This window comes from Tripterygium wilfordii, chromosome 4 (assembly GCF_013401445.1).
Source record: "Tripterygium wilfordii isolate XIE 37 chromosome 4, ASM1340144v1, whole genome shotgun sequence".
Lineage (NCBI taxonomy): Eukaryota > Viridiplantae > Streptophyta > Magnoliopsida > Celastrales > Celastraceae > Tripterygium > Tripterygium wilfordii.
Window position 1 is genome coordinate 866651 of NC_052235.1, and position 24209 is coordinate 890859.

General features: G+C 37.6%; 5 protein-coding genes across 16 annotated transcripts; 3 read left to right on the top strand and 2 right to left on the bottom strand.

Annotated features, from left to right (window-relative positions):
• Window positions 1–1585: 1585 nt before the first annotated feature.
• LOC119997162 (protein FAR1-RELATED SEQUENCE 6-like) lies at window positions 1586–4699 on the top strand. 3 transcript variants are annotated; one of them, XM_038844003.1, is made up of 2 exons: window positions 1586–1963; window positions 2502–4699. In XM_038844003.1, the coding sequence occupies exon 2, from the start codon at window positions 2502–2504 to the stop codon at window positions 4512–4514; it is 2013 nt and encodes a 670-aa protein (XP_038699931.1). In that variant the 5' UTR covers window positions 1586–1963; the 3' UTR covers window positions 4515–4699. The 3 variants fall into 3 exon arrangements, with proteins under 3 accessions (XP_038699931.1, XP_038699930.1, XP_038699929.1); XM_038844002.1 differs by having other exon boundaries at window positions 1586–1935; XM_038844001.1 differs by having other exon boundaries at window positions 1586–1914.
• Window positions 4700–5305: 606 nt separating this feature from the next.
• On the bottom strand, window positions 5306–7706 carry LOC119997163 (vesicle-associated membrane protein 711-like). The gene is made up of 4 exons (XM_038844004.1): window positions 7340–7706; window positions 6363–6553; window positions 5879–6042; window positions 5306–5664 (listed from the first exon to the last, which is right to left on the bottom strand). The coding sequence occupies exons 1-4, from the start codon at window positions 7554–7556 to the stop codon at window positions 5574–5576; spliced, it is 663 nt and encodes a 220-aa protein (XP_038699932.1). The 5' UTR covers window positions 7557–7706; the 3' UTR covers window positions 5306–5573.
• A 1418-nt stretch (window positions 7707–9124) lies between these two features.
• On the top strand, window positions 9125–9819 carry LOC119997851 (14 kDa proline-rich protein DC2.15-like). The gene has a single exon (XM_038845053.1). The coding sequence runs from the start codon at window positions 9203–9205 to the stop codon at window positions 9584–9586; it is 384 nt and encodes a 127-aa protein (XP_038700981.1). The 5' UTR covers window positions 9125–9202; the 3' UTR covers window positions 9587–9819.
• Window positions 9820–10877: 1058 nt separating this feature from the next.
• LOC119997653 (PX domain-containing protein EREL1) lies at window positions 10878–18536 on the top strand. 8 transcript variants are annotated; one of them, XM_038844798.1, is made up of 11 exons: window positions 10878–11165; window positions 11246–11365; window positions 12043–12216; window positions 12862–12952; window positions 13136–13222; window positions 14016–14124; window positions 14272–15080; window positions 15798–15962; window positions 16408–16650; window positions 17069–17287; window positions 17969–18536. In XM_038844798.1, the coding sequence occupies exons 2-11, from the start codon at window positions 11310–11312 to the stop codon at window positions 18215–18217; spliced, it is 2202 nt and encodes a 733-aa protein (XP_038700726.1). In that variant the 5' UTR covers window positions 10878–11165; window positions 11246–11309; the 3' UTR covers window positions 18218–18536. The 8 variants fall into 8 exon arrangements, with proteins under 8 accessions (XP_038700726.1, XP_038700728.1, XP_038700725.1 ...); XM_038844800.1 differs by having other exon boundaries at window positions 12063–12173; window positions 12854–12952; XM_038844797.1 differs by having other exon boundaries at window positions 10878–11365.
• Window positions 18537–18742: 206 nt separating this feature from the next.
• On the bottom strand, window positions 18743–21369 carry LOC119997655 (adenine phosphoribosyltransferase 5-like). 3 transcript variants are annotated; one of them, XM_038844807.1, is made up of 8 exons: window positions 21049–21369; window positions 20814–20924; window positions 20635–20721; window positions 20457–20549; window positions 19618–19767; window positions 19457–19515; window positions 19240–19312; window positions 18743–19002 (listed from the first exon to the last, which is right to left on the bottom strand). In XM_038844807.1, exons 1-8 carry the CDS (start codon window positions 21137–21139, stop codon window positions 18956–18958), a joined length of 711 nt encoding a protein of 236 aa, XP_038700735.1. In that variant the 5' UTR covers window positions 21140–21369; the 3' UTR covers window positions 18743–18955. The 3 variants fall into 3 exon arrangements, with proteins under 3 accessions (XP_038700735.1, XP_038700734.1, XP_038700736.1); XM_038844806.1 differs by having other exon boundaries at window positions 19178–19312; XM_038844808.1 differs by lacking the exon at window positions 20635–20721 and having other exon boundaries at window positions 19178–19312.
• Window positions 21370–24209: the final 2840 nt, after the last annotated feature.

A 24209-nucleotide genomic window follows, 5' to 3' on the forward strand; every position in this document is an offset into this window, starting at 1 on the left:
TCTCATTCTCTCTTTCCTGCAATCTTACTTCATATCGTAAGTTTTTTTATAATGAAAATGACGTGTAACTCATTAGTTTGATAGTCTATGAAAACCCAATAGATTTATTCAATTGATTTAATAAATGAAATAACTTTATTTAACTCTTTTATCCCAAAATTCATTGTTCAAGTTCATTGTTTTAATATAAATTTCATTATTTTTTAAAGTACATTATAAAATTCATTGTTTTAATTCTGAATCCATTGTGTTTTGAAATTTCATTGAAAAAACAATAGAATTAAGATTTACCCGATATTCCATTGAAAAAAACAATTCAACTAAGATTTATTGGATAAAACTCATCAACAATGGATATTGTTATAAAGAGTTTTATGCTATGATTCTAAATATGTAATTTTTTTAAAAATCTAACATGTATTTGTATTTTAAAAGTTAAAACGTTTTAAAATTTTGTTTAACAGACTTTGACTCCCATAAACTACCACTATATTGCATATCAGAATTCCCCAACAAAAAATCCATTAAAATCTCACTTCATATCATAAGTTTTTCCTGCAATTGCAGTCTATAAAAAACATCTTCCAACAATCTCATGCATATTTACTTTCCATAATTTAGTAAAAATCAGGAAAAATAAATAAAGAAATCACAGAACTTTCTCCTGTACAAAGATTTTTTGCCAAAATACATAAAGAAATCACAAACTTGTCCTTTATCTTCAACAACACTATGGCCGAGTCCTTGGTTCAATGAGATGAGATGCGGAAAAACGATCCTGTTGAGATTCCATTAGCACAGAATCTATCAAACCTTCTGATCTTCCATCAAAGGTCGATAACAAGGCAGGATGATGCGATTCCATGTGGGTTTCGACCAAACCTTTTGATACGTTGGGCCGAAAGTCGGTACTTCGACCAAACTTTTCGATAAGCCATCCGAGTTGAGAGAGGAGGAGTTGGAGTCGTCGCACACCCTGGGTTGAGATGGATGAGTTCGTTTGAGTAGAGAGAGATGAGGAGACTGTGGCGTATGGGAGAGGATTGGTTCGCTAGGTTGTGGCGGGGATTGTACGCAGGCAAGGAACCATGGTTGAGAGAGATGAGAGTTAGCATGTCACAACCATTGAGATGGCTGAGACACTTATATAAGTGGGATCTATTGTACATTTTTTTTTTTTTTATGTCTTGTACTTTGTTTGATAGTAATGAATGTGGAGGTTTGACAGTGTGTTTACATTGTGTTTATGTGCATCTCACCTCACAACACCATAGTTTTTTGTGACACGTCAAATGTTTTTTATCAACACAACTCACCTCACACCACCACAATTTTTTATCTCGCAACACCTCGTCTCATCTCATCTCACAACACTCCCAAACGTTTACATTATATCTGACCTTGAAAAATAATTATTCATTTTGAGATATTTTTATGGAGAGAAAATGTTAATGTAGTGCTATAGGATCAATAATAATAGTCAAACCAAAAAATTTAGAATTCAAAAACTAAAAGCCAAAAAAAAAGGAAGAAAAATACTATTATATATGGTGGAAAAGAATAGTTTCCCGGTAAAACACCATGAACCCCACGTGTCAGTCTCTCCATTAGATAGATCCATGAAACCTCTGTAAGCCCCGGCGTGACTCGCACTTTCCCTTCGGCGCCAACTCGGGGTCCTGACTCAGCCCTAAATCTAACCGCCGTTTCCCTCCTCGCCGAGTTCCGATAGCAGAATCGCCACCATATAGTGCAGAATCGCACTCTAAGCATCATGAATATCGTACACAATGTCAAAAATGGTTCATCGAAGTAGAAGAAGGAGAATCCGAGGTCATACGCTACCAGACTCTGATTTATCGTTTTCTCACTCCATAGCTTGCTCGACTGCCAAATTCCCGACGCCCGTTGATGGTACGAGATTCTTCTGGTTAGGTTTGTGATCTGCTTACCACTTGTGTATGTAAGGAACTGAAGCTCAAATTTGGTGATTTTGACAAATTTAGTTACTCAATTATGCATTCAAGACAGTGAGAACGTAGCCTTATGTATGATATACTGATATCCTTTATGGCTGAGTACTAGTGGCGAATGCTAAGCAAAATTGGAAGAAAATGCCCCAAAATTTCAAATATCTAGCGGAGAATATTGATATTTTAGTTTACTTGACCAGATAAGTACCCTATAGAGGGAAACTTTGGACGTGATTTTCATATTTGTGAAGCTTTATTGCTGGATATAATGTAATTAAAACTTCAGTCAGGGGCTTAACAATGCTACAAGTAAAGTCGGTCATCTTTAGTATAGAAACTATTCATTTCATATTCAGTGCGGGATTGGATTATCCCTGTATTGAATGGAAACTCCTGTTCCGGTAGACTTCAATGGTCTTTATTTTCTATGGAACTTGATATATGAGTAATCTTGGTTTTGTTTTACCTTGATTATATCGTGTTTATCATTGAAATTTATGGTGACATTTTCCTTTTTCATTGCTCCAGATGGAAGAAGTTTGTGTCAATAGGGAGCCAGTGTTCGGAGAAGATGATGAATTTGATTTTGAGGGTGACAGTATCACAGTGGAGCAGTATGATGAAACTGGGGAATCACATTTGCGGAAGGAATCCCTGCCACCTACTGTGGGTTTGGAGTTTGATTCTTTCGATGAAGCTTATGATTCTTACAATATGTATGCCAAGGAACAGGGGTTTGGCATCAGAGTAAGCAACTCTTGGTTTAGATCAAAGAGGAAGGAGCGGTATAGAGCAAAGCTTAGCTGCAGTAGTGCAGGTTTCAAGAAAAAGAGTGAAGCAAATAGACCAAAACCAGAAACGAGAACTGGTTGTCCTGCAATGATAGTCATCAAGCTTATAGACTCTAAAAGGTGGAGAATTGTTGAAGTTGAGCTTCAGCATAACCATCCCGTGAGTCCCCAAATCAAACGGTTTTACAAATCACATAAAAAGATGATTCTTGCTGCCAGAAAAGCACAACCACCACTAGAGCCTGTTAAAGAAGTACATACCATTAAGCTGTACCGGACAGCTATTGTGGGTAGTGGATGTAATGAATACTGCAATGCTGAGCAAGTAGTTGGTGCGAATCATGTTGATCGGTCCAGGCATTTGGAACTCAAAGAAGGAGATGTATATGCAATTTATAACTATTGTTGCCGCATGAAGTTGATAAATCCAACTTTCTTCTACTTAATGGATCTTGATGATGATGGGCATCTGAGGAATATATTCTGGGCTGATGCTAGGTCTAGGGCTTCTTATGCATATTTTTGTGACACAGTTGCAATTGAAACAACATGCTTGGCAAACAAATATGAAATCCCGCTGATTTCCTTTGTTGGTGTGAACCATCATAGACAGCCAGTGTTGCTGGGTTGTGCTTTTGTTGGACATGAGTCAGTTGACTACTTTATTTGGGTTTTCAGGGCATGGCTTAGTTGCATGATTGGTCCCCCTCCTCAAGTTATAGTTACTGACCAGTCATACCCCTTGCAAAATGCAGTTTCTGAGGTTTTCCCCAAAGCCCGGCATTGTTATTGTGCATGGTATATCATGCAGAGAGTTCCAGAGAGGTTAGGAGGACTGAAAGGATATGAAGCAATCAAACAACAATTAAACGAAGCTGTCTATAATTCCTTGAAGATATCTGAGTTTGAAACTTCTTGGGCTGATATGATAAAGCAACATGGACTTGGTAATAATACATGGCTCCAAGCTTTGTATGAAGAACGGCAACGGTGGGTTCCTGTTTATTTAAAGGATATATTTTTTGCTGGGATGATCCCTATCCAAGAAAGTGAGGGCTTAAATGCATTTTTTGATGGTTATGTACATAAACACACATCCTTTAAAGAATTTGTTGATAAGTATGATCTGGCCCTGCAAAGAAGGCACCATAAAGAAGCCATGGCAGATCTGGAGTCAAGAACCTCAAGGTTTGAATTGAAAACGAGATGTAATTTTGAGGTGCAGCTCTCTAAGGTTTATACAAAAGAAATTTTTAGGAGGTTTCAGTCTGAGGTTGAGGGGATGTATTCTTGCTTCAACACGAGGCAGGTGAGTGTTAATGGCCCAATTGTAACTTACATAGTGAAGGAACGTGTTGAAGTTGAGGGAAGCGAGAAGAAGGTTAGGCAATATGAAGTTCTCTATGAGACAAATCAAGTTGATATCAGATGCATTTGCAGTTTGTTCAACTACAGAGGTTATCTTTGCCGGCATGCGCTAAATGTTCTTAATTATAATGGGGTGGATGAAATTCCTTCTCGCTACATTCTGCACAGGTGGAGCAAGGATTTTAAGTGCAGGTCCCCGCAGGATAATGGTTTTGGCAATATTGATGTGAATAACCCAGTTTATTGGATTAATCGTTTGTATAAACGTGCCATTTCTGTTGTGGAAAAGGGAGCACAAACTGAAGAACATTATAGGATTGCGCTGCAAGAGTTGGAGGAGTTGTTGAGCAAATTCAATCTTGCAGAGGACAACTCGTTGTAAATTATGAATCCAGTGTAAGCTATAAGCAGGAAATGCTAAGGGTCTGAAATTTTACTACACTAATTGCCCTATATCTTCTTTCATTTTCATTCGTTAGTTGGGGCGTCTGTCCTTCCGTTATGATTGTGCAAGCACTTACATTGTGGTTATCTCAATTTGATCAAGAGTCCTTAATTATTGATCCATTTGCTTCTGGTACTCTGCTTTGAGAGCTCAGCTTCTGTTTTTAAGAGAGAGTCAGATATTATTAGGCAAATTATACAGTCCATTGTTTACTTATGGCCAACTACTTTCTATTGCTACTGGTTACCTGGAAGGACCATCCACTTTTATTCCTGGAAACTTCGTGGGAGTACTTTTCATCCATAGCCCAAAGGACGAAAATGACAGACGAAACAAGAGAACCAAGTTCATTGTCAATCCATCCAAATTCTCAATTATCTTTTGACTCTTTAAAAATGAGAATCGAATCCTAAGACAGTAAAGTCTACTTTTACTAAAGTGTGCATAAATCTCTTTTCCTTGAGCCCTCTTTTATATCTGAAAAGCAAAAACATGAAGTGAAAAATTGCTGGTTATCAGAACCAGTCTTTAGAGTACATAATTGTTCTTTCTGTTTCTTTTAGCTTCACCAAGGTATTCTTGGTTGCACAAGCAACACAGAAAATCTGTGCGCAAATTGTCTCCCATGCAAGTTGGAGCAGTGGTAAAAGCACAAATATTTCTGCATCGCTTTTAAGACAGAAAATCCTGATGATCCATATCAATAATGGAGCAGAAATGATCCAAAATTTACAGTTTAAACCCCCCAAAATTGCAGTCCTCCATCAATATTAACCCATTGAAAAATAGAGCTCCAAGAGACAAACAACCCAAAGCATTTGTTACTTCGTCTCCAAGAGACACACTCATGCCAAGTCCACAAATACATAAAATTAAGAGTTTACATTGGACAAGCATAGAAATAAGGAATTTGAATCAGCAAAACCAGAACATCTCATCCACCCAAAAGAAAAGAAAACAATGAATCAGAATCACAAGACATTCAATGACTCACCCTCATTTCAGACAGGTAGGTAATGTCACTCCATGGCATACAAAGGCTAGTACAACATAAACAACCACTAGGAGGAGGATAATCAGTGCAATCCTGCAAGATGAGAGACATTTTGTCAACGTGAAGCAGAGTAAAAGATCTTTACATTGAACAAAGCCATACTATTTACATGGAAGACAACTGTTTTACAAAAAAGTGCAAAATTTAAAATTTGATGGATAAATTTTCCTACAAGATTTCAAAAAAAAAAAAACATTATTGCAATGAATCAAATATAATTAATTAAGCCTCAGTCCAGAGAACATACGTCAGCTTGACATTTCTCCACCATACAGTGCTTCTGAAACGGCGAGCTTGCTTTCTGAAGCGGAGAGTGTTTCCTTGCATATTAGCAGTCTTATCAACCAACAACTCCAAGCGATCACCCCTCTCTAAAACTTTGTCGATATTCTCTATCATGACGTTTCGAACCTAATGAAAAAAATCAGAAGTTTTAAGCAGAAACACAAACAAGGTCCAACTTAAACTGTCGATCTCTTTTAGCGAGTCCCTATAGGAGGTGAGATGGAATAGAGTAGGAAGGGGAGATTGATAGCACAAACTTATCCAATTGTGGTAGGTGAGGTGAGTGATAAAATCAACATGAGGATAGAAAAATGGGCTAAGAACTTCCGCAACTGGATGATAAAAGTTTGGACTAATCAGGATTGAAAACAAAATGAATTTTTTTCAGAAAGTCATTGTAGCACCGAACATTGCATTGCTGTGTACAAATTTAAACAATTTCCCACCTGACTCATTTCACCTTTTAGTCTGTTCATCCTATCTGCATTCGGATCACTTGAGTAGTATTCCATTTGCTGGCTCAACACCCTTGAAAATTCATCATTCATTCCATAAGCTTGGGCTGTATGGACTGCACGGCCATAAGTCCTCACAAATCTCTGATGAATATCTTCAAGCAATGCAAAAGGAATTCTCCCTGCAGAAAACATTGTAAGTACTGTATATTATGCCAATCACCAGGATACAGTCAACAGTTATTTCAGATACAAGTTAAGCACATAATTTTAATGAATCTCTTAATCACCCAGAATCTGAAGTCTCGTGACACAAAATGTAAAGTTTCAATTGACCGGTAATAATTCACATTATGCATCCAAGCCTGCCCCACGAATGTGCTACAAATAATACCTTGGGAGTTGGGACGGATGTAAAGCTAAGGCGTCTATTCAGCAATAAAGGATGCCCCTGCATAACTTCCAGAAGTATTTCCCATACAATCGGTTCTCTAATATAATCACTCAAGCAGCTATTCTTAAGACTTAAATTTATAGTTTACAGTCTAGAAACATATAATAAGGGAAACATAAGTTGGTAGTGGTTCTGAAGTGAGGAGAATAAAGAGAATTTGTATAGGAAAGAGTAGAAAGCAAAGAGGAAAACTAAAAAGACATGTTTTGAAGTAGTGAAACAAATATAAATTCAATAGGAATTATGAAAATATGATTGAATTGTGAAAACAATTACACTTCTTGTTGATTTACTCATTCATGTAGCCGACCCCAAAATTTATCAATATTCAAAGTCCTGCGATTCTAAATAGACTGAAATTAACAGCTCACGAGTCAATGTCCTAACTTTCAACGAAACAGCATAACATCGTCTTCTCTGTCTCTTACACGTGCAATTTCAAATCTTACGATCTAAATAGAAAATACCACGAATCAAATGAACGAAACGAATAAATAGAGAAGAGAGATCATACTTCCTGCTGTATCGTCGGCCATACAGAGAACGGTGAGGCCATCGGTACGCTTGACATGGAAGATGTACCGATCTTGAGAGTAAGAGACGTGTGTGTCGTTGTTCCCCGGTATCTTCTCCAGTATCTGTCGAGAAATCGTCCCGGCGTTCGTCGACGTCGCGCTGAACTCCGCCAGCACCACCGATCCCCGAGCCACCAGCGCGAACAGTATCGTCATTTCCGCTGATCAATCGTTGAGAGAAGCTTCTATCAGTAGCCGGATCAATGACTACTCTTCCAAAATCTTCGATCAAGCATCTGTATTAAAGTGAAATTTGCTATAAAGCGCCAGCGCGTAAATGTCAAGGCCGACCCATAAGTAATGGCCGATAATTGTTCTTTTTCCAAATTTACATATTTGTCAAGGCTTACTCTTCAAAAAAGTTATTACTAGGCCCCAAAACCTTCCCAAGTCTATATCAAGGCCCAATCTATAAAAAGTTATTACTGAGCCCACAAACCCTCCCGACTCCCAGCCCATTAATGTAATCAACCCTCATCCTTTGCAAACCCTTGTCGTCGGCGCGTCGCTCTCAAACTCAGTTCACTGTATTACCGTCGCCGCTTACCAATCCATGGCTGGACACGATGAGTTCCAGGAAGACTAGCAGATTTTGCTTCCCAATCCAACTGCTTCACCGCCACCGCCTGCATGGTGCATCAACGGCGACGTGACCAAATTCATGACACCAATATCGAAACCATTTCCGGTGCTGTTTACTCTAGAATCTCCATCGTTGTTAAAGGATTTGACACAGTGGAAGATATGCTTGTTACGAACTCTAGCAAATGGACCAATGGCGCTCCACTGGGAATATTTGATAAGTGTAAGCTTTGTTACTATAAACCACTAAACCAGTTATTCCAGAGTCTGATTCTGATGGATTCGTAAACTGACTTTACCTATTCTGTGAGAGGTAGCCTGTGTAAGCTCTCTTACAAGGATTTGCAAGGATTTTGTAAGAGTGACAATGTACCAAACCTTAATAAGCAAAAAGCAGAGGCCCTCCTAATTAGGGTGTATAAAAACATCTACCGAAGTCTCAATCCGGAAGGTCCTGTTGTGTAAGTGTAATATTTGGTTTTTAAGCAGTTATAGTGGAATTGTACATAATCAAAATCAGCATTACCAAATCTGAGACATTAATTAATACCCTGTCAATTCTTGAACTAGATGTCAAAGCCTTATCTTTGCTAGCAATGCTTTGTTTGAAGTGCTATCTAGCATTTCAATCAGAATTGGTGATTCCCAGTGATTGCAATCTGAAACAGCTAGAAAAAAGACGTTCAGTCACCTTCTAAGACACAGACCATGCATTTCAATCAGCATGTGATCCTACTCACATCCTGGGCCTCAAATAATTGCTTGGCTTTCAATCAGTCACAAAATGACCCAATACTGGACAAAACATCGATCCAGGACAACCAGCAGACAAATCTGTTTCATTATCAAACACTCTCACAATCTCTAACCTATCTAATGGCATTACATTGTTCAACTTATTTAAGCTAAGAAGGTGTATAGCTTGCTTGCACTCTTTCATCTATAGACCCCTCTAAGGCCACTACTGGTTTTTAATGCTTTTGGATTAAGCACAGGCTGGCTATGTTTGTATCTGTAAAAAACTATCCAACCAAACAGCAAATCTGTACAATGCTTGTATACCATATATATGGATCAAAAGATTACAAAAAGGGTCACATTATCACTATATTTTCACTCTCTTCCACTCAATCAAAGTACTCTCACCACACATATCTCACAAATTTCTTTTATAAAAGACACTCTCTAGAGTCCCTAATCCTTCAGTATTACCTAGCAATATGGCTTTCAACAAGCTCTTTGCAGCAATTTTAGCCGTCAATTTATTCTTCTTCTTCTTCTTCACATTCTCCGCCGCTTGTGATCCGTGCAAGCACAAGCCGAAGCCACCTCCGGCTCCACCGGCGGCTTCTTGTCCTAAGGACACATTGAAACTCGGAGCGTGTGTGGAGCTACTTGGTGTTGTTAATGTTATTGTTGGAACACCACCTAGTAGCCAGTGTTGTGCTTTGATTCAAGGGTTGGCTGACTTGGAAGCTGCTTTGTGTCTTTGCACTGCAATTAAGGCGAATGTGCTCGGGATTAACTTGAACGTGCCGATTTCTCTTAGTGCAATTGTCAGTGGTTGTGGAAAATCTGTTCCTCCAGGCTTCCAATGCACATAAGAAGCTACATCTCTATATGTTGGTTGTTCTATGTTGACAATTAATGTTCAATTTGCATCTCTTTAATTATGTATCATTTGTTGTTGTTTCATGTTTGTATGGACTTCTTTTTGTTTCAATTGGTTTATTTTCACGTGTGATCGATGTGCACGTTCAAATAATTAGGCAACTTGGGGTTGCCTTATGTCGCATCTTTATGTCTATATACTTCCTTAAATATGACAGATTGTTAATACTTAATGTTCTATTAGTAAATTGATAGCATATACTTACTTTATGTCTATATTCAGTTTCACTAAACACCTAAACAACGTATCTTATAGCATGTGCCCTATACCAAAAGAACCCTTAATGTACTACATATTGTTGTAACGATTTTTTTTATTGAATTTGAAATGCCCCGTAACAAGTATATATCTAGCATTCAAAATCTAGATATATATAGCTTCCATGGATGAACATGAAAATAACAAACAAGAAGTCGTTGACTAAAATGGTGAACTTGATTGTGGTAACTCTTAACGTAAGTGGGAGGTCGTGAGTTACGGGCCCTTGCTCAGTCCAACGAGTGCAAATATCACTTTGCGTTATCTTCCCACACTAGGTCTTAGTCCACGTCTCAATTGGTCCATAAGGGTTGTGGGATTTTTCATGTGGCCCGAAGTTTAACAGTCAATTATACAGTGAGCATATGGTACCAAACAACTAACAACATAATACATATAACAAAAACCATAATTATGGAGCTACTAAATAACTAGGATATCCGACATATTTCAAGAATCTCACATCATGATTCAAGGAGCAGTTATATCTTTAACAAATCATCTTAACACCTAATACAGGAAATCGAAATGATGCATAAATCATAATGCACAAGTCCTCCCCGACAAGGAATCTATCTGATGTACTCAAATGAAGGAATTCCAAGACCAACAAGTAAATAAATGCACTGACCAGGACAAGCTTAATTGTAAATGTCCTTTTTGGCTCAATTTTGGGAGACATATGGTCTTGTATTGTTAAGACTGGATCGATGCTCTCTTGTCTTCCCATTCATGCCTTTTCACTGGTACCGAAGTAAATATTGCCAATTGGGTCTCTTATATTCCGATTAAGCCCAGTGAAATACTAAAATAGAGACGCGGCCCAAGGGCCCATTTAAGGGCTTTAGATTAAAACTAGAGCCCAAAGCCCAATAAGCGAAACCGAAAGGGCCGGATTAGTGACCCACATTGTCGGTCCCGTGAAGTTCAATATAGTTGCTACGGACAAAAATAATATTGGGCTTTCACTCGATCGAAAGTTTCCTTGTTTGATGACTCTCGAGAGACTCTCTCTCTCTGCGAAGACACGGGAAGAGTCGGAGAAACCGAAGAAGAAGAGACGGAATTAGAATTGAAGCAGGTGATACACTACACATCGCGGCTTCGTCTCGCGACGTTTCTTTATCCTCTGTTAACGTGCCCTTTGGTTTGGCACTGAACGGAAGTGACGACTGTGGATGTGAAAGTTTACGATCGCCACCGTTTTTGTTCGGTTCCGATTGGGCCACTTCTACCAATCCTATAACCAAAAGGCAAAACCCTAGCTCTTCAATTCGATAGAGAGTATCAGATGGGCAATTTGGTTAAATCAAGTATAATTGTCAATTTCTAGGGAGAAAGAGAGAGTGTGCGCGCTAAGATGATGCCGAGGCTCAGTCCACCGAATCACAGGCACGATGGGACTTCGCCGCTGCCGTTGGGGATGGACTGGAGCCCGCCCCCTCGAAAATGGGTTAGTTGTTCTGGCAATCGACGTAATTTTCGAAATTTTTCCGTACTTCAACGTATATTAAATTCGTCAATCATTCATTCTAATTAAGCAGAGAGTTATGTGACTACGATAGGCTCTTTTAGGAATCAACGGCTAGTGGAATTACTATAATTGGTTCAGTCATCCAGCTGTTGGTATTAGGCGGCAGTTTGGTTACTTAACTGTTGGTCAATTCTTGACTTATAAATCAGTTTTAATTGTTAGACACTCATTCTCTTGACTGAAGTTGATTAAAACTGTGGTATGTGTGATTACGTTTAGGTGGCTATTTTCATACCATATCAAACATTCAGTGGTTATGGGTATGTTAGTTCATGGATATCAATCCCCATACTGATGTATAGGTTGCTTTTTGGTAGCTGAAAGTGCATTGTAACATTTAGCTGTACTTCCAATTTAAGATTTTAGGAGCCTCAAAGCTCTTCTATAGTCCTATTGAGGCAGCTCCTGGTTTCATTCATTAAAAATGGCACTGTTTTAATTTACATTCTATATACTCGTGTAGGGGCACATCGTCAGTAATTGAGAAACTTGTCCGTCTATGACTACAAGCTTTTCAACTTTTCTTTTCATATTCAAATTTCAAACCTGCTCCCTGAAAATATTTTTGTGAGTTTTGGCTTTGGTTCTTATGTCAGAAGTCATGTGCTTCATGCAGAACGGACAGGACACGGTTTGGCCTCACGATCCTCGTACAGGATGGAGTTATTGTGTCACAATACCCTCATGGGTGGTTCTTCCAAAATCAAGAGATTCAGATCCTGTAGTGGTATTCAAATTGAACGACTCTCCAATGTTATTCTATACCAAGGGTTAGATGGTTATTTATATATTAGTTTCTGGGAATGGATTTGACAGTATTTAATCCACTTGGGAGACAGAATGATGAAAATAGTGCATTGTTTTAGGTTGCAGAATGAGTCATCTTACTAGATTGCTGAAAATTGGAATAGATTTTCATTCCGTATCCATGGTGGCATGGTCAAAATTTCTAACTTTGATGCTTCATTATATCTTTTTATTTCGTAATGAGAAATTTGCAAACAAGTTGCATTTGTTTCTAAAGATCAGTTCTAGTTTCATTCATGTGAAAATTGCTGGTCATCCTTGAATAGCTGCATCATATTTCCGGCTTGTGAAACTTAGTTTGCTGTGGATTTTGAAAATATGTTACAGGCTTTATCAGATTTACACATGTGGTGATAATTGTTATCTTGGATAAAAAACTTTTAAATTTGTTGTTCACTCTTTTGAAGCATTTTGAATTGTTTTGTTCTCCATGTTAACTTATTTGATCTTTTTTTTATCTGCATGGTTTGCATATGTTATAAACTTGGAAAAAAGAGGGAAGTGATAGACACATTAATATTGATAATGTCGACAGTCATCTATATTTTGATAACCTTCACATGCTTTTTGTGCTTTTTTGCTAACATTCTCAAAGGGCAGTTTTACAGGGTTCAGGTTGGTGTGCAATCACCCGGTGAGATTTCAATTACACGTGGTGTACTGAGAAGATTTAATGATTTCTTGAAGTTATTTAGTGATGTAAGTCTAGGGTTTTCTTTGCATTTGAGTGCATCAAAGAGTATTGTCTTTGTCATACATGGGGAAATTTTGGCGGCCTAGAATGTTGAAAGTATTTACAGAACCATAATCAGCCTTTGTGACTAAGGTAATTAGTGTTATATTCTCTAAGTTTGGCTATATATTGTTTCAATCCTTTTTCAGCTTAAAAAGGCCTTTCCCAAGAAAAGTCTTCCGCCGGCTCCTCCCAAGGGACTTTTGCGTATGAAAAGTAGGGAACTGTTGGAAGAGGTAGGCAATGTGTATTCTGCATCGTTCGGTTTGCAGTGGTCGTTATCAGATGCATGAATGCGTCACTTCGATTCTCAAAACATGTTGCTATCGGTTTTACTTTCAATAGTATGTGGTCATTGTCAGCGGTACTTCGTTGTTTTAAATGTGATGGAAATATTAAATAGCAAAGGAAATATTTTCTGAATGTGGTTCTAATTTTAGATTCGATGTTCACAGTAATCTTTTTTAGGGAGAAGTTTTGAAATGGCCCCTGAATTTCATTTAAGATCATTTTAGCCCCTCAACTTCCAAGACTGTAGTAGGTTAGTCAGTTATCAAGATAAAGGCCCAAATTATCTATCACAAATTCGCAACACAAGTTGAGGAGTGACGTGCTAACTTGGTCCTCTTCTAATGGGTCTGCCCAGCTTTATGAGTTAGATATACTCAATCTACTAGACATTTGGTTACTTTTTTTAAATTTTTTGTACTCCAGGCAATGCTTAACATGTTTTTGTTTCCAAGCTCTGATATTTTACCGTCTTATGTGGTTGTGTGCTTACCTCATCCAACTAAGCTAGTTGATGCATTCTAGGGAGTAAATGTTGAGGTGCTTTCTTTTTTTTTTTGTGATCTCTTCAAATATGGTAGCTATCCTACAAAAACCAATTTTTTCTTATGCATGAAGATGTTATGGGTTATTGGCAAGTTTGTCCACAAGTAGAACTGAAAGCTGCTTGTAGGTCGTAGAGAAAAGAGAAAATATGTATGCCGTGACTAATATTATTAACAAGACTTAGTGTGGTTGCAGAGAAGGTGCTCATTGGAGGAATGGATGACAAAGCTACTATCTGACATTGATATATCAAGAACTGTAGCAGTCGCATCCTTTCTCGAATTAGAAGCTGCTGCTAGGTCTTGTATGTGTCATTCAATTGTATTTAGAAAATATCTAGACTCTACATGTCTTCTTAAAGTGAAAATGGATAACTTGTTAAATATATCTAATTTTAATAATACAGTAAAGTTTGCTTTTCTCTTTAGTTAAAGGCTCGTGCTATTTTCAGCATTTCAAGATGTGGATCAGCAAGCTTCTGAAGCAAATAATACCAGCAATAGCACAACATCTTCACCTCACGTTCCTCCCCTCTCAAGCTTGTCACTTGTTGGTGCTAGTTCTTCAATCACGTCTGATTATGGCAGTGATACGGCTTACGATACATCCGATCTTGGCACTCCAAGACTAGGAAAGGATGAAAATTTTGAAACTGGTGTGGGGGATATAACATTGGGTGAAGATTTGACTAACCCTATAGAAAAGCTTGTAAATTATGGCATCTCCAACATTGATGAAGGACTCTTTATGGGACAAACTATTCTAGAGCAGCTTGAAGGTTTTCCAAGGCATAAACCACATGCCAATCTTGTTAATAATGTTGTAAATATGGATAATTACAATGGGAATGGTTCCAAAGCTTCATTTCTTTCAACCAATGGACTGGAACTTTTCTCCGAGCCTGAGCGTGGCAAAACTATAGGTCATGCTCGAAAGCTGTCGACGGAAAGTGCTGGAAGTGACATAAGTTCTTTGAGAAACAGTGATTTTTCACTCTCTGGCATTCCAAATGTATCTGCTGATGGGTCTTTGGATCTTTCTGGAGGTGCTGAGGTATCAATTAGTACAGAGATTCATAGCGGTACAGAGTTGCAGTTTGCTTCTAACTCACAACTTGTCATTCCAGTGGATCAACGCCTTAAGATGAACAGGGTCCTGTTGACCATGCAGCGCAGACTGGTCACTGCAAAAACAGACATGGAGGATCTTATATCAAGATTAAATCAAGAAATAGCAGTTAAAGATTATCTTGACACAAAGGTATATTGTTTTCCTAGTCTCAAATTTTTTTTGTGTGATCTTTAGATTTTTCCCATTTTTGTGCTTATTGAATTTCAGGATTTTTTGTGATAATCATTCCTTTTCTGGCAAATTATCAGGGAAAATATTAAGCGTAAATGTCTGGTACTTTCTGTAAGAAACATATTCTCCGACTTTGAGCTACCTCCATGGAGAATCTTGAAAAGATGTCGAAAGAATGAAAACTTTGATTATTGTACTTGGCAGGGGCATATCAACTAATTGGTTACTTAAGGGTTGAGCTGTCTCACAAGCCCCAGGAAATGCCTTTATAATTTCTTGTACAAGGGAATTTAGTCCAACATGCTTTATTAAGGATGTGGTCAGCAATAGCATTCTGGTCAATCTTTTCTCTTGTAGGGCCTCAAATAACTTGACTGCTTCTCTATATAGCCACCCTTTGAGAGAAGTGTACTGTAAAGATTTATCTCACGTTCCTGAAATATCTTTGAGTTTATCATCTCGTAACACTTCAAATTTTTTCTTATATTACTTCTTTATGTTCTATTGCATTGTAGTTTTAATGGGTTTTACTTGAAAGCAATAACTTCTTTCACTTGTTCAGTCCTGATCCTAACAAATCTCGCAACTGTTGAATGGTGATGGGGCCATAGTTTCAATATTACAACTTTTTTTACTCGTATGATAATGTGGGTATAACTGATTTCATTTATTCAGGTCAGGGATTTGGAGGTGCAACTTGAAGCTACTAAACAGAGAAGTAAAGAAAACCTGCAGCAAGCCGTTATGATAGAGAGGGACAGATTTACCCAAATGCAGTGGGATATGGAGGAACTAAGGCAAAAATCTTTGGAAATGAAGTTGAAATTGAAATCCGAAGAGGTCATGCCTTGTCCTTTTTTCTTCTTGCTTCCTTTTTTGGTTCTAAAATTCACATGCAGCAGGATTATTCTAATCTGTGTAATTTTTTGTTGGGCCCTTGAAACTGCCTCAGGGAACATAAGTTGGTATATATGGTCTTTTAGATGAACGACAAAGCTTTTTGTGCATCCTTGTATTGTGTTAATAGGTTGGAGCAGTGCATATTTTCATTACACTGATGAATCACATTAGATATGCTGAGAGAAGAAATTAACAAATATGACATACTTCACGACATTTCAAGTTTCATCTAACTAAATACATGTAAGTTGTGTGTAAAATAAAAATATGCATGTGCATCGTTCCTGTGGTTGCAAGAAATTTGGAAAACCAAAGAATAAAAGATATTGATTTTTCTGATAGAACAAAATATCTTATTCAATAATAATAGATGAAACGTTTACAGGATGAAAAGTCATCTACTGTTTTGATAAAAGAATCTACCATTGATGAAAACTTCGAATTGCTGGATGATTTGAATGCTACCAAAGAGCAGCTTGAGAAATTGTCAAAGCAATATGAAGAGCTAGAAGCAAAATCAAAAGCAGATATTAAAGTTCTTGTTAAAGAGGTTAAATCACTCAGACGCTCCCAGACAGAACTAAAGCAGGAGCTTAGTCAGTCACTGAAGGAAAAATCTGAAGTTGAGGTGATCTGTTACTTTGCTAAAGTGCTTAATTTCTATATAAAATTTTGTTTTTGGGTGTGAGTTATCTAAATATGTGGCAGTAATCTTTGAGCTTTGCTAGCATTGTTGGGAAGTCAAAGCCAAGAACACAGGCAATTGAGTTCTATCTTGTCTCTGGCTATTGTTCTGGAACTATTGTCTGTCTAGTATATGCTCCCAGGGTGCGCATGAGTTAGCAGGGTAGCCAGGTTTCTCGTCTCCAAGACCCAATTTTTTTTACTGATATTGGGTTGATGGGCCACTTCTATTGTCCATGGTTTTTTGTTTGAAATTTTTTTTTCTAGTTTATTTCCTATTAATACTGAACTTGCAATGAGTTTGATATTTTGCTTTCAAGCCAAAATTATTAAAAAATGACGAGGAGTTATATTTTCTTTAGAAACTTCTTGAACTGGAAAGACAAATTGGTGAGCATGGAAAAATTGGTCGGAGGAAGCTGCTGAATGAATGCAGGATTCTTTGCAACCAGCTTCAGGAATGCAGTGCTAAACTGTCCATTGAAGATGAAGATAATCCGATCACAGAATCAGCCTCTTTGACAGATGCTTTGAACTTGTTGACTAAATCTGATGACCAGCTTGCCCTGCTACTTGCAGAGGTATTTTTCAACTCACTTTATTGTCTTGGTACTGACGACCTTGAACTTCCTTTAGCTTGAATTTTTTAATCTTTAGATTCTTTACACGCCACCATACCAATATCTCTACATTTTACATACCTAAACAGCTAAACCATCTTAAACAATGTTCTCTCATCTATCTTGCACTGTTCAACCCATTTGAATGGTCTTATCTCCCATCTTACCTTAGGTTGCCACACATTCAAAGCAAAATTTTGTTTCTGTTATACTCAGTTTTGGGCATATTATCTCTTAATGGTGCAGCACTATGTACATGCATCATTGTGTGTTTAGAGGGAAGAAAACATCACTGCAGTTTGTATAACTGATATAGATGGGAAAGAATTGCTAAAGGTAGAGTTTTTTCCCATCATTTAAAAAAAATTGAAAAGAAAATATCACTGCTTACAGTGCCCAATCTAGTGCTCGACTGCTTAAGCTACTGTCTTGATGTCTTGGTTGGGCCTTTTTTCTTTGGATATTGTGAAGTTCTCTCTCTTGAGTGCGAGAGTGAGACATATTGTAGATTCTCTTAGTCCCCACCTATGGCATTGAACTCGCAGTACTATCAAAATGATTAGATGTTTTGTTCTTCCTGCCAGATTCATGTCATTTGAATGCTACTTATAGCCCTCTTTCTGCTGAAAAAACTTTGATCAGGCACAACAATTATCTGTGGAAGATGGAACCACTACTAGAGCCAATGTACATTTTGGCATTGATGATGATGATTCGAGAACAATAGATGTTGAGTTGAGGAAGATGCTAGCAGAAATCTTCACCGATAATGCGAGATTGAGAAAACAGGTAAACGCTGCTCTACGCCGTGTCCTCAAAATGGATAAAGTTTGTAATAGTAATATAGAAGCTCCAAGGATAAGCATACCAAGCGAGCCTGTGGAAACATAGCATCGGCGAGTCAATTACTGCGGTTCTGAATCAGCTGGCATTTCAACTGGTAATGTTTACACTAAACCAGCAGTTATCGCCTACTTTTGTACCCACCTGTATAGGCGAATCAGGAATGTTTGTTCTCTATATCCTTTGTAATCTAAAGAGGAGTGGGAATATCATAGATAAGCAGTCAAATTAAATTGACACATTGATTCAGTCTCACTTGTCAACAGGTTGATCTCACTGCTTTGTGATAGCAGTGCGGATATGTATATCTTGCCACTTATGTTAAGATAATTCTTGATTATTATTATCATCCTTTTTTCAGTTCTAAGTAAGACGAGCGATTTAAAGACACCATTGATGAGTAGATGCCAAGAGAGCACATTATAAACATCAGCAGTGCATTAAACATTCCTTCTCCGAACACTTCTGTACCAAACCCTAATGTGAGAGATAGCCAATTTTAACATTGAGGGCTAGTCAGTGGTTAGATTGCAGAATTGCTTGCCCATGGATAATCAGACAGGACACTACTACTTTGCCGGAGAACTGCCAAATCATGCTATTATGCAGTGTATATATGTACACAAAAAGAGGCCGCCTTCATTCCTGTTTTTGTTCAAACTCAAAAGGCATTAAAAAACAGCCTACGTAAAGAATAAACATTGTACAGAGTGATCAGAGAAGCATATATCACATCATAACACCCAACTTTGGTGGAGAAATCTACCATGAACATTTGCTTAAGCATCATTTGTGTTGGCATCTCCGCCTAAGCTCATTGAGTTCACATAGATCTGCAATAAATAATACTAACAGTTGAGACAATATATCGAAACACAATCCAAAGCTAGACATTCGTTGCTATCTACATTATAAAACATGAAAGCCTGAAGGTGTTGGGTTCGATGAAAGTAGAAGGGTAACAATAACCTTTTTATGAATAAAAAAGAACATCCTCCATTAACTTACCGATGTCACAGTACCACTCTTAAAGGTATTTTTAACTACAATTTTTGAGAACTGTCTAATACCTCTGCAACAATTATCTACTAGGCGTGGCTCCACGAGAATATAAACCGGCTTTCCATTGAGCCTGCAGTGCCCCTGCAAGATGTCCAATCATCAAGAGGCAAATCAACTTCGCGACATAAACCATGTACAAATTACCAAGTATGAAGTATCACCACAAGGCACATGACAAGAAGATTATAATACTTGGGGAAATAATTAACATAGATAATTCATTACCTTGACCTCAGGCAACCCAATCACACAAGCACATTCAACCACTTCAGCACCCACACGTTCTAAGAAAACATAATGCCCACGGTTAACTCAGTTTGTGATGAGAAACTCGGATTATATAAGAACTACAGGATTACCCAAACAAAGCACTAAAACGACCTTACCTAAAAGTCTTATCGCAGCAGAGAGGGTACCACCGGTAGCCACCAAATCATCAATTACCAATGCACGTTCCCCGGGTTGGACAGCATCAATGTGCATCTCAAGACAATCAGTTCCATATTCCAGCTCATATGCTTCAGAAATTACCTTACCTATACATTTGCATTTCCAAGCCTCAATTGGATTAGTGGCAATTGTGAAACCTAAACTATGGAGAGTGAAACTAAAACGAATAAAATAAACTAATATACAAACTGAAAACACCAAGAAGAAAGAACTAGAAAGTTTCAGAAGATCCTATAGTTACCGCAACTGGATTTGCGAGTGAGAGAGCTAAAGAGAATCAATTAATTTAAGATTTAAATACATAATAGAACTTCGGAATTTGTTCTTACGAACTTGTGATGACATATTAAACATCATTGATCAACAAAGTAACTTCTCAACTTCCAACCTGACTACCGAATAGGTGCTTATCAGCACTTGAGTGCATTAATTTAATTTGCATCAAATAAAGATAGCCTTACAAATTACAACATTTAGAAAACTGGGTGCCTCCGAACAACCCATGCATCAAAGAAGTGCCATTATAGGAGAGAATCAAAGACAATCGTGAACTATCAGAATACTAAACAAAGAGACGTGACACATCGACGGAGTCGAACACAAATACTTTTCCGCACAACCCCCTCTCTACTGTCCATGCTTCATTGATCAACTTTCTACTTTAATAGATTTTCTCTCTTGACTTTTGAAATGGCATGTAAGAACATATGCAAAAGTACGACCTCTCAACTTTATATTAGAAAACAAACAAAATTAATATTTTCGGCATGCATACCTGGTAGCTTTCTAGGTTTTCTCAAAGGAACAAACTTTGCACCGATTGCTAATGCAATTGAAGGACCAAACATGAATCCTCTGGCTTCGATCCCTGCAGATAATATTGCTAACATAAGCAATGATTAAAGAAAAATAGAAAATCACTGGAATAACGGAGCCTGCGAATTATAAATCACCTCCATTTTTCCCAATGTAATTCACATGAATTAAGTAATAATAATGGTCCGAACCCTTCTCTCCCATTCTTTTTCTTTTGATCGTTTCTTCCATGCAAGAATCGCACATTGTCAAACAGATGGTCCAGGAAATTTCTTTTTGATGAAAAAGTACGAAAAACAGAGGCACGAAATCGTACCAGCAACAACAGAAATGCCCATGTCTCTGTATCGATAGACAAAGATGTCCACCGTTGCCTTGAACACTTTATGATCCAGCAACAATGTCGTTATATCTTGAAACATTATCCCTACCAAGAAAACAAACAAAGTGTTCGACGAATTTCCCCACAGAAACGAAACATTAAGTTCTAACCAGAAAAAGCAAAGCAAGAATAATTTAAAGACCAAAAAACTGAAAGAAGCAAGAAAAACCTGGTTTGGGAAAGTCTGGAACGACCCGAATGGCTTGATGAATGGCCTCTAGCCTTGGGTCTCCTTTGAGCCCGTTCTCTGCTGCATACATTTTGTTTTCTGTAGAACCTGTACGTACACACACCACTCTTCTCTCCCTTTCGTTAAATTCTGTGTGTGTGAAATGCGCATGTAGAAGAAATCTAAATCCTCTCGAGATAACAAACGCTTCCTCGGAATTCTCAGCGGCGGATTTGGATTTTGTAGAATAGTATTAACTCCCTTCTAGCTTAATAAGATACTACATCATATCAAATCCTCTCGAGATACTCCATGCCTTGTGTGGGCAATGGAAAAAGGTTCGTTGGGGCATTAAATACTATTATTTTTTTTTGTCTATTTATGTAATTATGTTAGCCAACTCCAAACGATCACGCGCTCGGATCGCACTTGCATTCCACGCTGCGGATCATTTACTCCACTTAATTATCTAAATTAATTGAATATGCTCTAATTTTAATTTTTCATTTAGAGAGAAACCAATTGATTGCTTCTGTTTTGTGGATCAAGCCTCTTGGCAATAAAAATTAAAAACATCTCGATTGAACAGCCCTATGTTCTGGTGTTCGAGGTCAGTTGAGCAATTCCAATGGCATAAGAAAAATCAAGCACTCTAAAACCATTCTCTATCTTTTCCTCTGTTGGGTGGCATAATTTAATTGGGTGTATGGGTCCCACAATATACACTATTCATCAACACTTCATACTTTTCAATATTTGTTACTCATTTTCTCTATTTGCTCTCTCTTCCTTTCCATTATCTCTCTCTTACTTTTCATTACATTTCTCTTCCTTTTAATCTTATCTCTTCATTTTCATCATCTTTCTTTTCATTTTCATCATTTCTCTCTTCACTATTCATCAACTATATACATACTCTATTTTTCAAGTGTCATTTTCTACAACAACCTATAAAACAAGTGTCATTATCAATAAAGTATTATCTCATGTGTCTTCAAGTGTTCATTTTCATCAACTGTAGAACTCCAACACTCTAAATTTTCCATAAAATTCATTTTCAAGTGTTGAAAATATGCTCATTGGAGTTGCTCTAAAATCTGGTTGTAGTGGTTTAAGTTTAAGGGCTAAAATAATTTTTAAAAAATTTATGAATATGTTTTGATACAACCATATATTTTTTGTGTCTCGTCAAACATAATGACGTTATCATGAAGAACCCGCAGACATATTAATCCCCGACCCCGGCGTACAGAACATTGTTCATACGCATGCGAGAGAAGGTACTATGAAACATAATGACGTTATCATGAAGACCCGTACAGACCACCTATCACATCTACCAAGATCATCACATAATATATCACTTTGCACAGTGTCATTCAACGGTCTAGATGACTGTATCAGTACCCCCCACACTAGTTCGATAAATCAGGACCGTCTAAATTTGATGCCCCGAAGAGATCATGCTAGATCTTCCTCTGGCTTCTTCTTTGGCATGCACATTACACGCCAAGCCAAATGCTCGTGTTACAGTAGCGCGCAATCGTGTGCAATCTAGCTCTACAAACAAACTATTTATCAAAGCGTTAGTGTCCATTGGTGGGAGAGGTTAAAGCTCCCTACATTATAAAATTATGTTTTAATGATGTCATCAGTTTATTTGAATGGCTTTTAACAAACTTAACATAGTAAAAACTATCGTTGCTATGGGGTGATAGGACCGACGAGAATAGAGTTCAGCGCCATTCGAGCTTAAACTTAAAGGGGATCTCAATAAATTTTTGAAAGAGGGGCGATCGATGGTGAAATAGATGTATTAATTATGTGCCAAGCCAAAGGCAAAGAGCACATCCTAGGGCCAAAGTGCGAAGAGCTCCTTCTTTCAAAGACCGTATTCTATTCCGAAACAGAAAGACCCAGATTCTGTACCATGACATTATCTCGAGAAGGAAACCGTATCATATAAACGCACCTTTAATTGACCTTTTGAGACTAAATAATTAATATCTTGGTAATTCTTGGGAGCTGCTTTTGTTTAATATATTGACATGGACCTCCTACTTTGAAGAAGTTGATAATGAGGCTTTATCTTTATACGAAAAGGGTGAGTCAACACTCCGACCAACTTCATTAACTAAATATTAGTATATTTAAATATATTTACTTTACAGCTTTATAGAAAACTAGAGCCCCATCAGACTTATCTATTGGGTTGTTATTGCCAATCAAATCTTCTTCTTTTTTTAATTTTTTTTTATAGAATATCGACTCGACCACTCCTTGTCATAATCGGTTTTTAATCATTAATAACTGAAAAGTGATCCGCCCTTTTTATAGGGTTTTGATCTACTTACTATTGACTTTGATGACCACATCCAATGGTAGATTATTGATGTTACATGTATTTGATGGAAACGTCTATAGTCAAAAATGTGGATTACCTGTCAAATATGCCCTATCAATTCTATTTCTAGCAGTTTCTTGATAAGAAATCTTGTCAACGAGATTATCTTCATATTTAAAAAATAAAAATAAAAATAAAAATGTATATTATATTGATTTTCATTTTTATTTTTTTTTTACATCTCTTGTCACCCAAGAATTAAGCATAAATAAAGTTTAGGAAAACTTTAGTCACACCCCACCTTTTACTAAAGACACCCCAATTTGAGTTGATCATCCCTTGAAAAACTGAGTTGACGGGGTGTATTTAGTAAAATGTGGGGTGTGACTAAAGTTTTCCTAAAGTTTAAACTTTAAAGTGAGGATTCAATTCCGCCTCGGCCCGCTCAAGTGGGAATATTTATTATTTAGTTGGATCTGCTTGAGCAAGTTATCGGGCCTGGCCCAAGAAGTTAATCCTAAATAAAGTTGGAGTAAGTGGTGGCCTGGGAATTACCATGAGGCCTTGGTCTGGGCCCGGTCCATGGAAATGTGAACAACGTTTGTACTCTACATACTCGAGGGGTCCTACACTCCTACTCCTGAGTTCTGTTCTGACTGGCTTGTATTCCAGGCATTCTCCGTGGTCGTGGATTTGACACTTGTCTGGTTAGGAAGCATCCACCACTCTACATTTATGACTTTCTTGTTAACTCGTGAAGCGACAATTGCCCTCTCGAAGCACCTATTGGCTAAAAGGAAGGTACATTTGTGGTAAC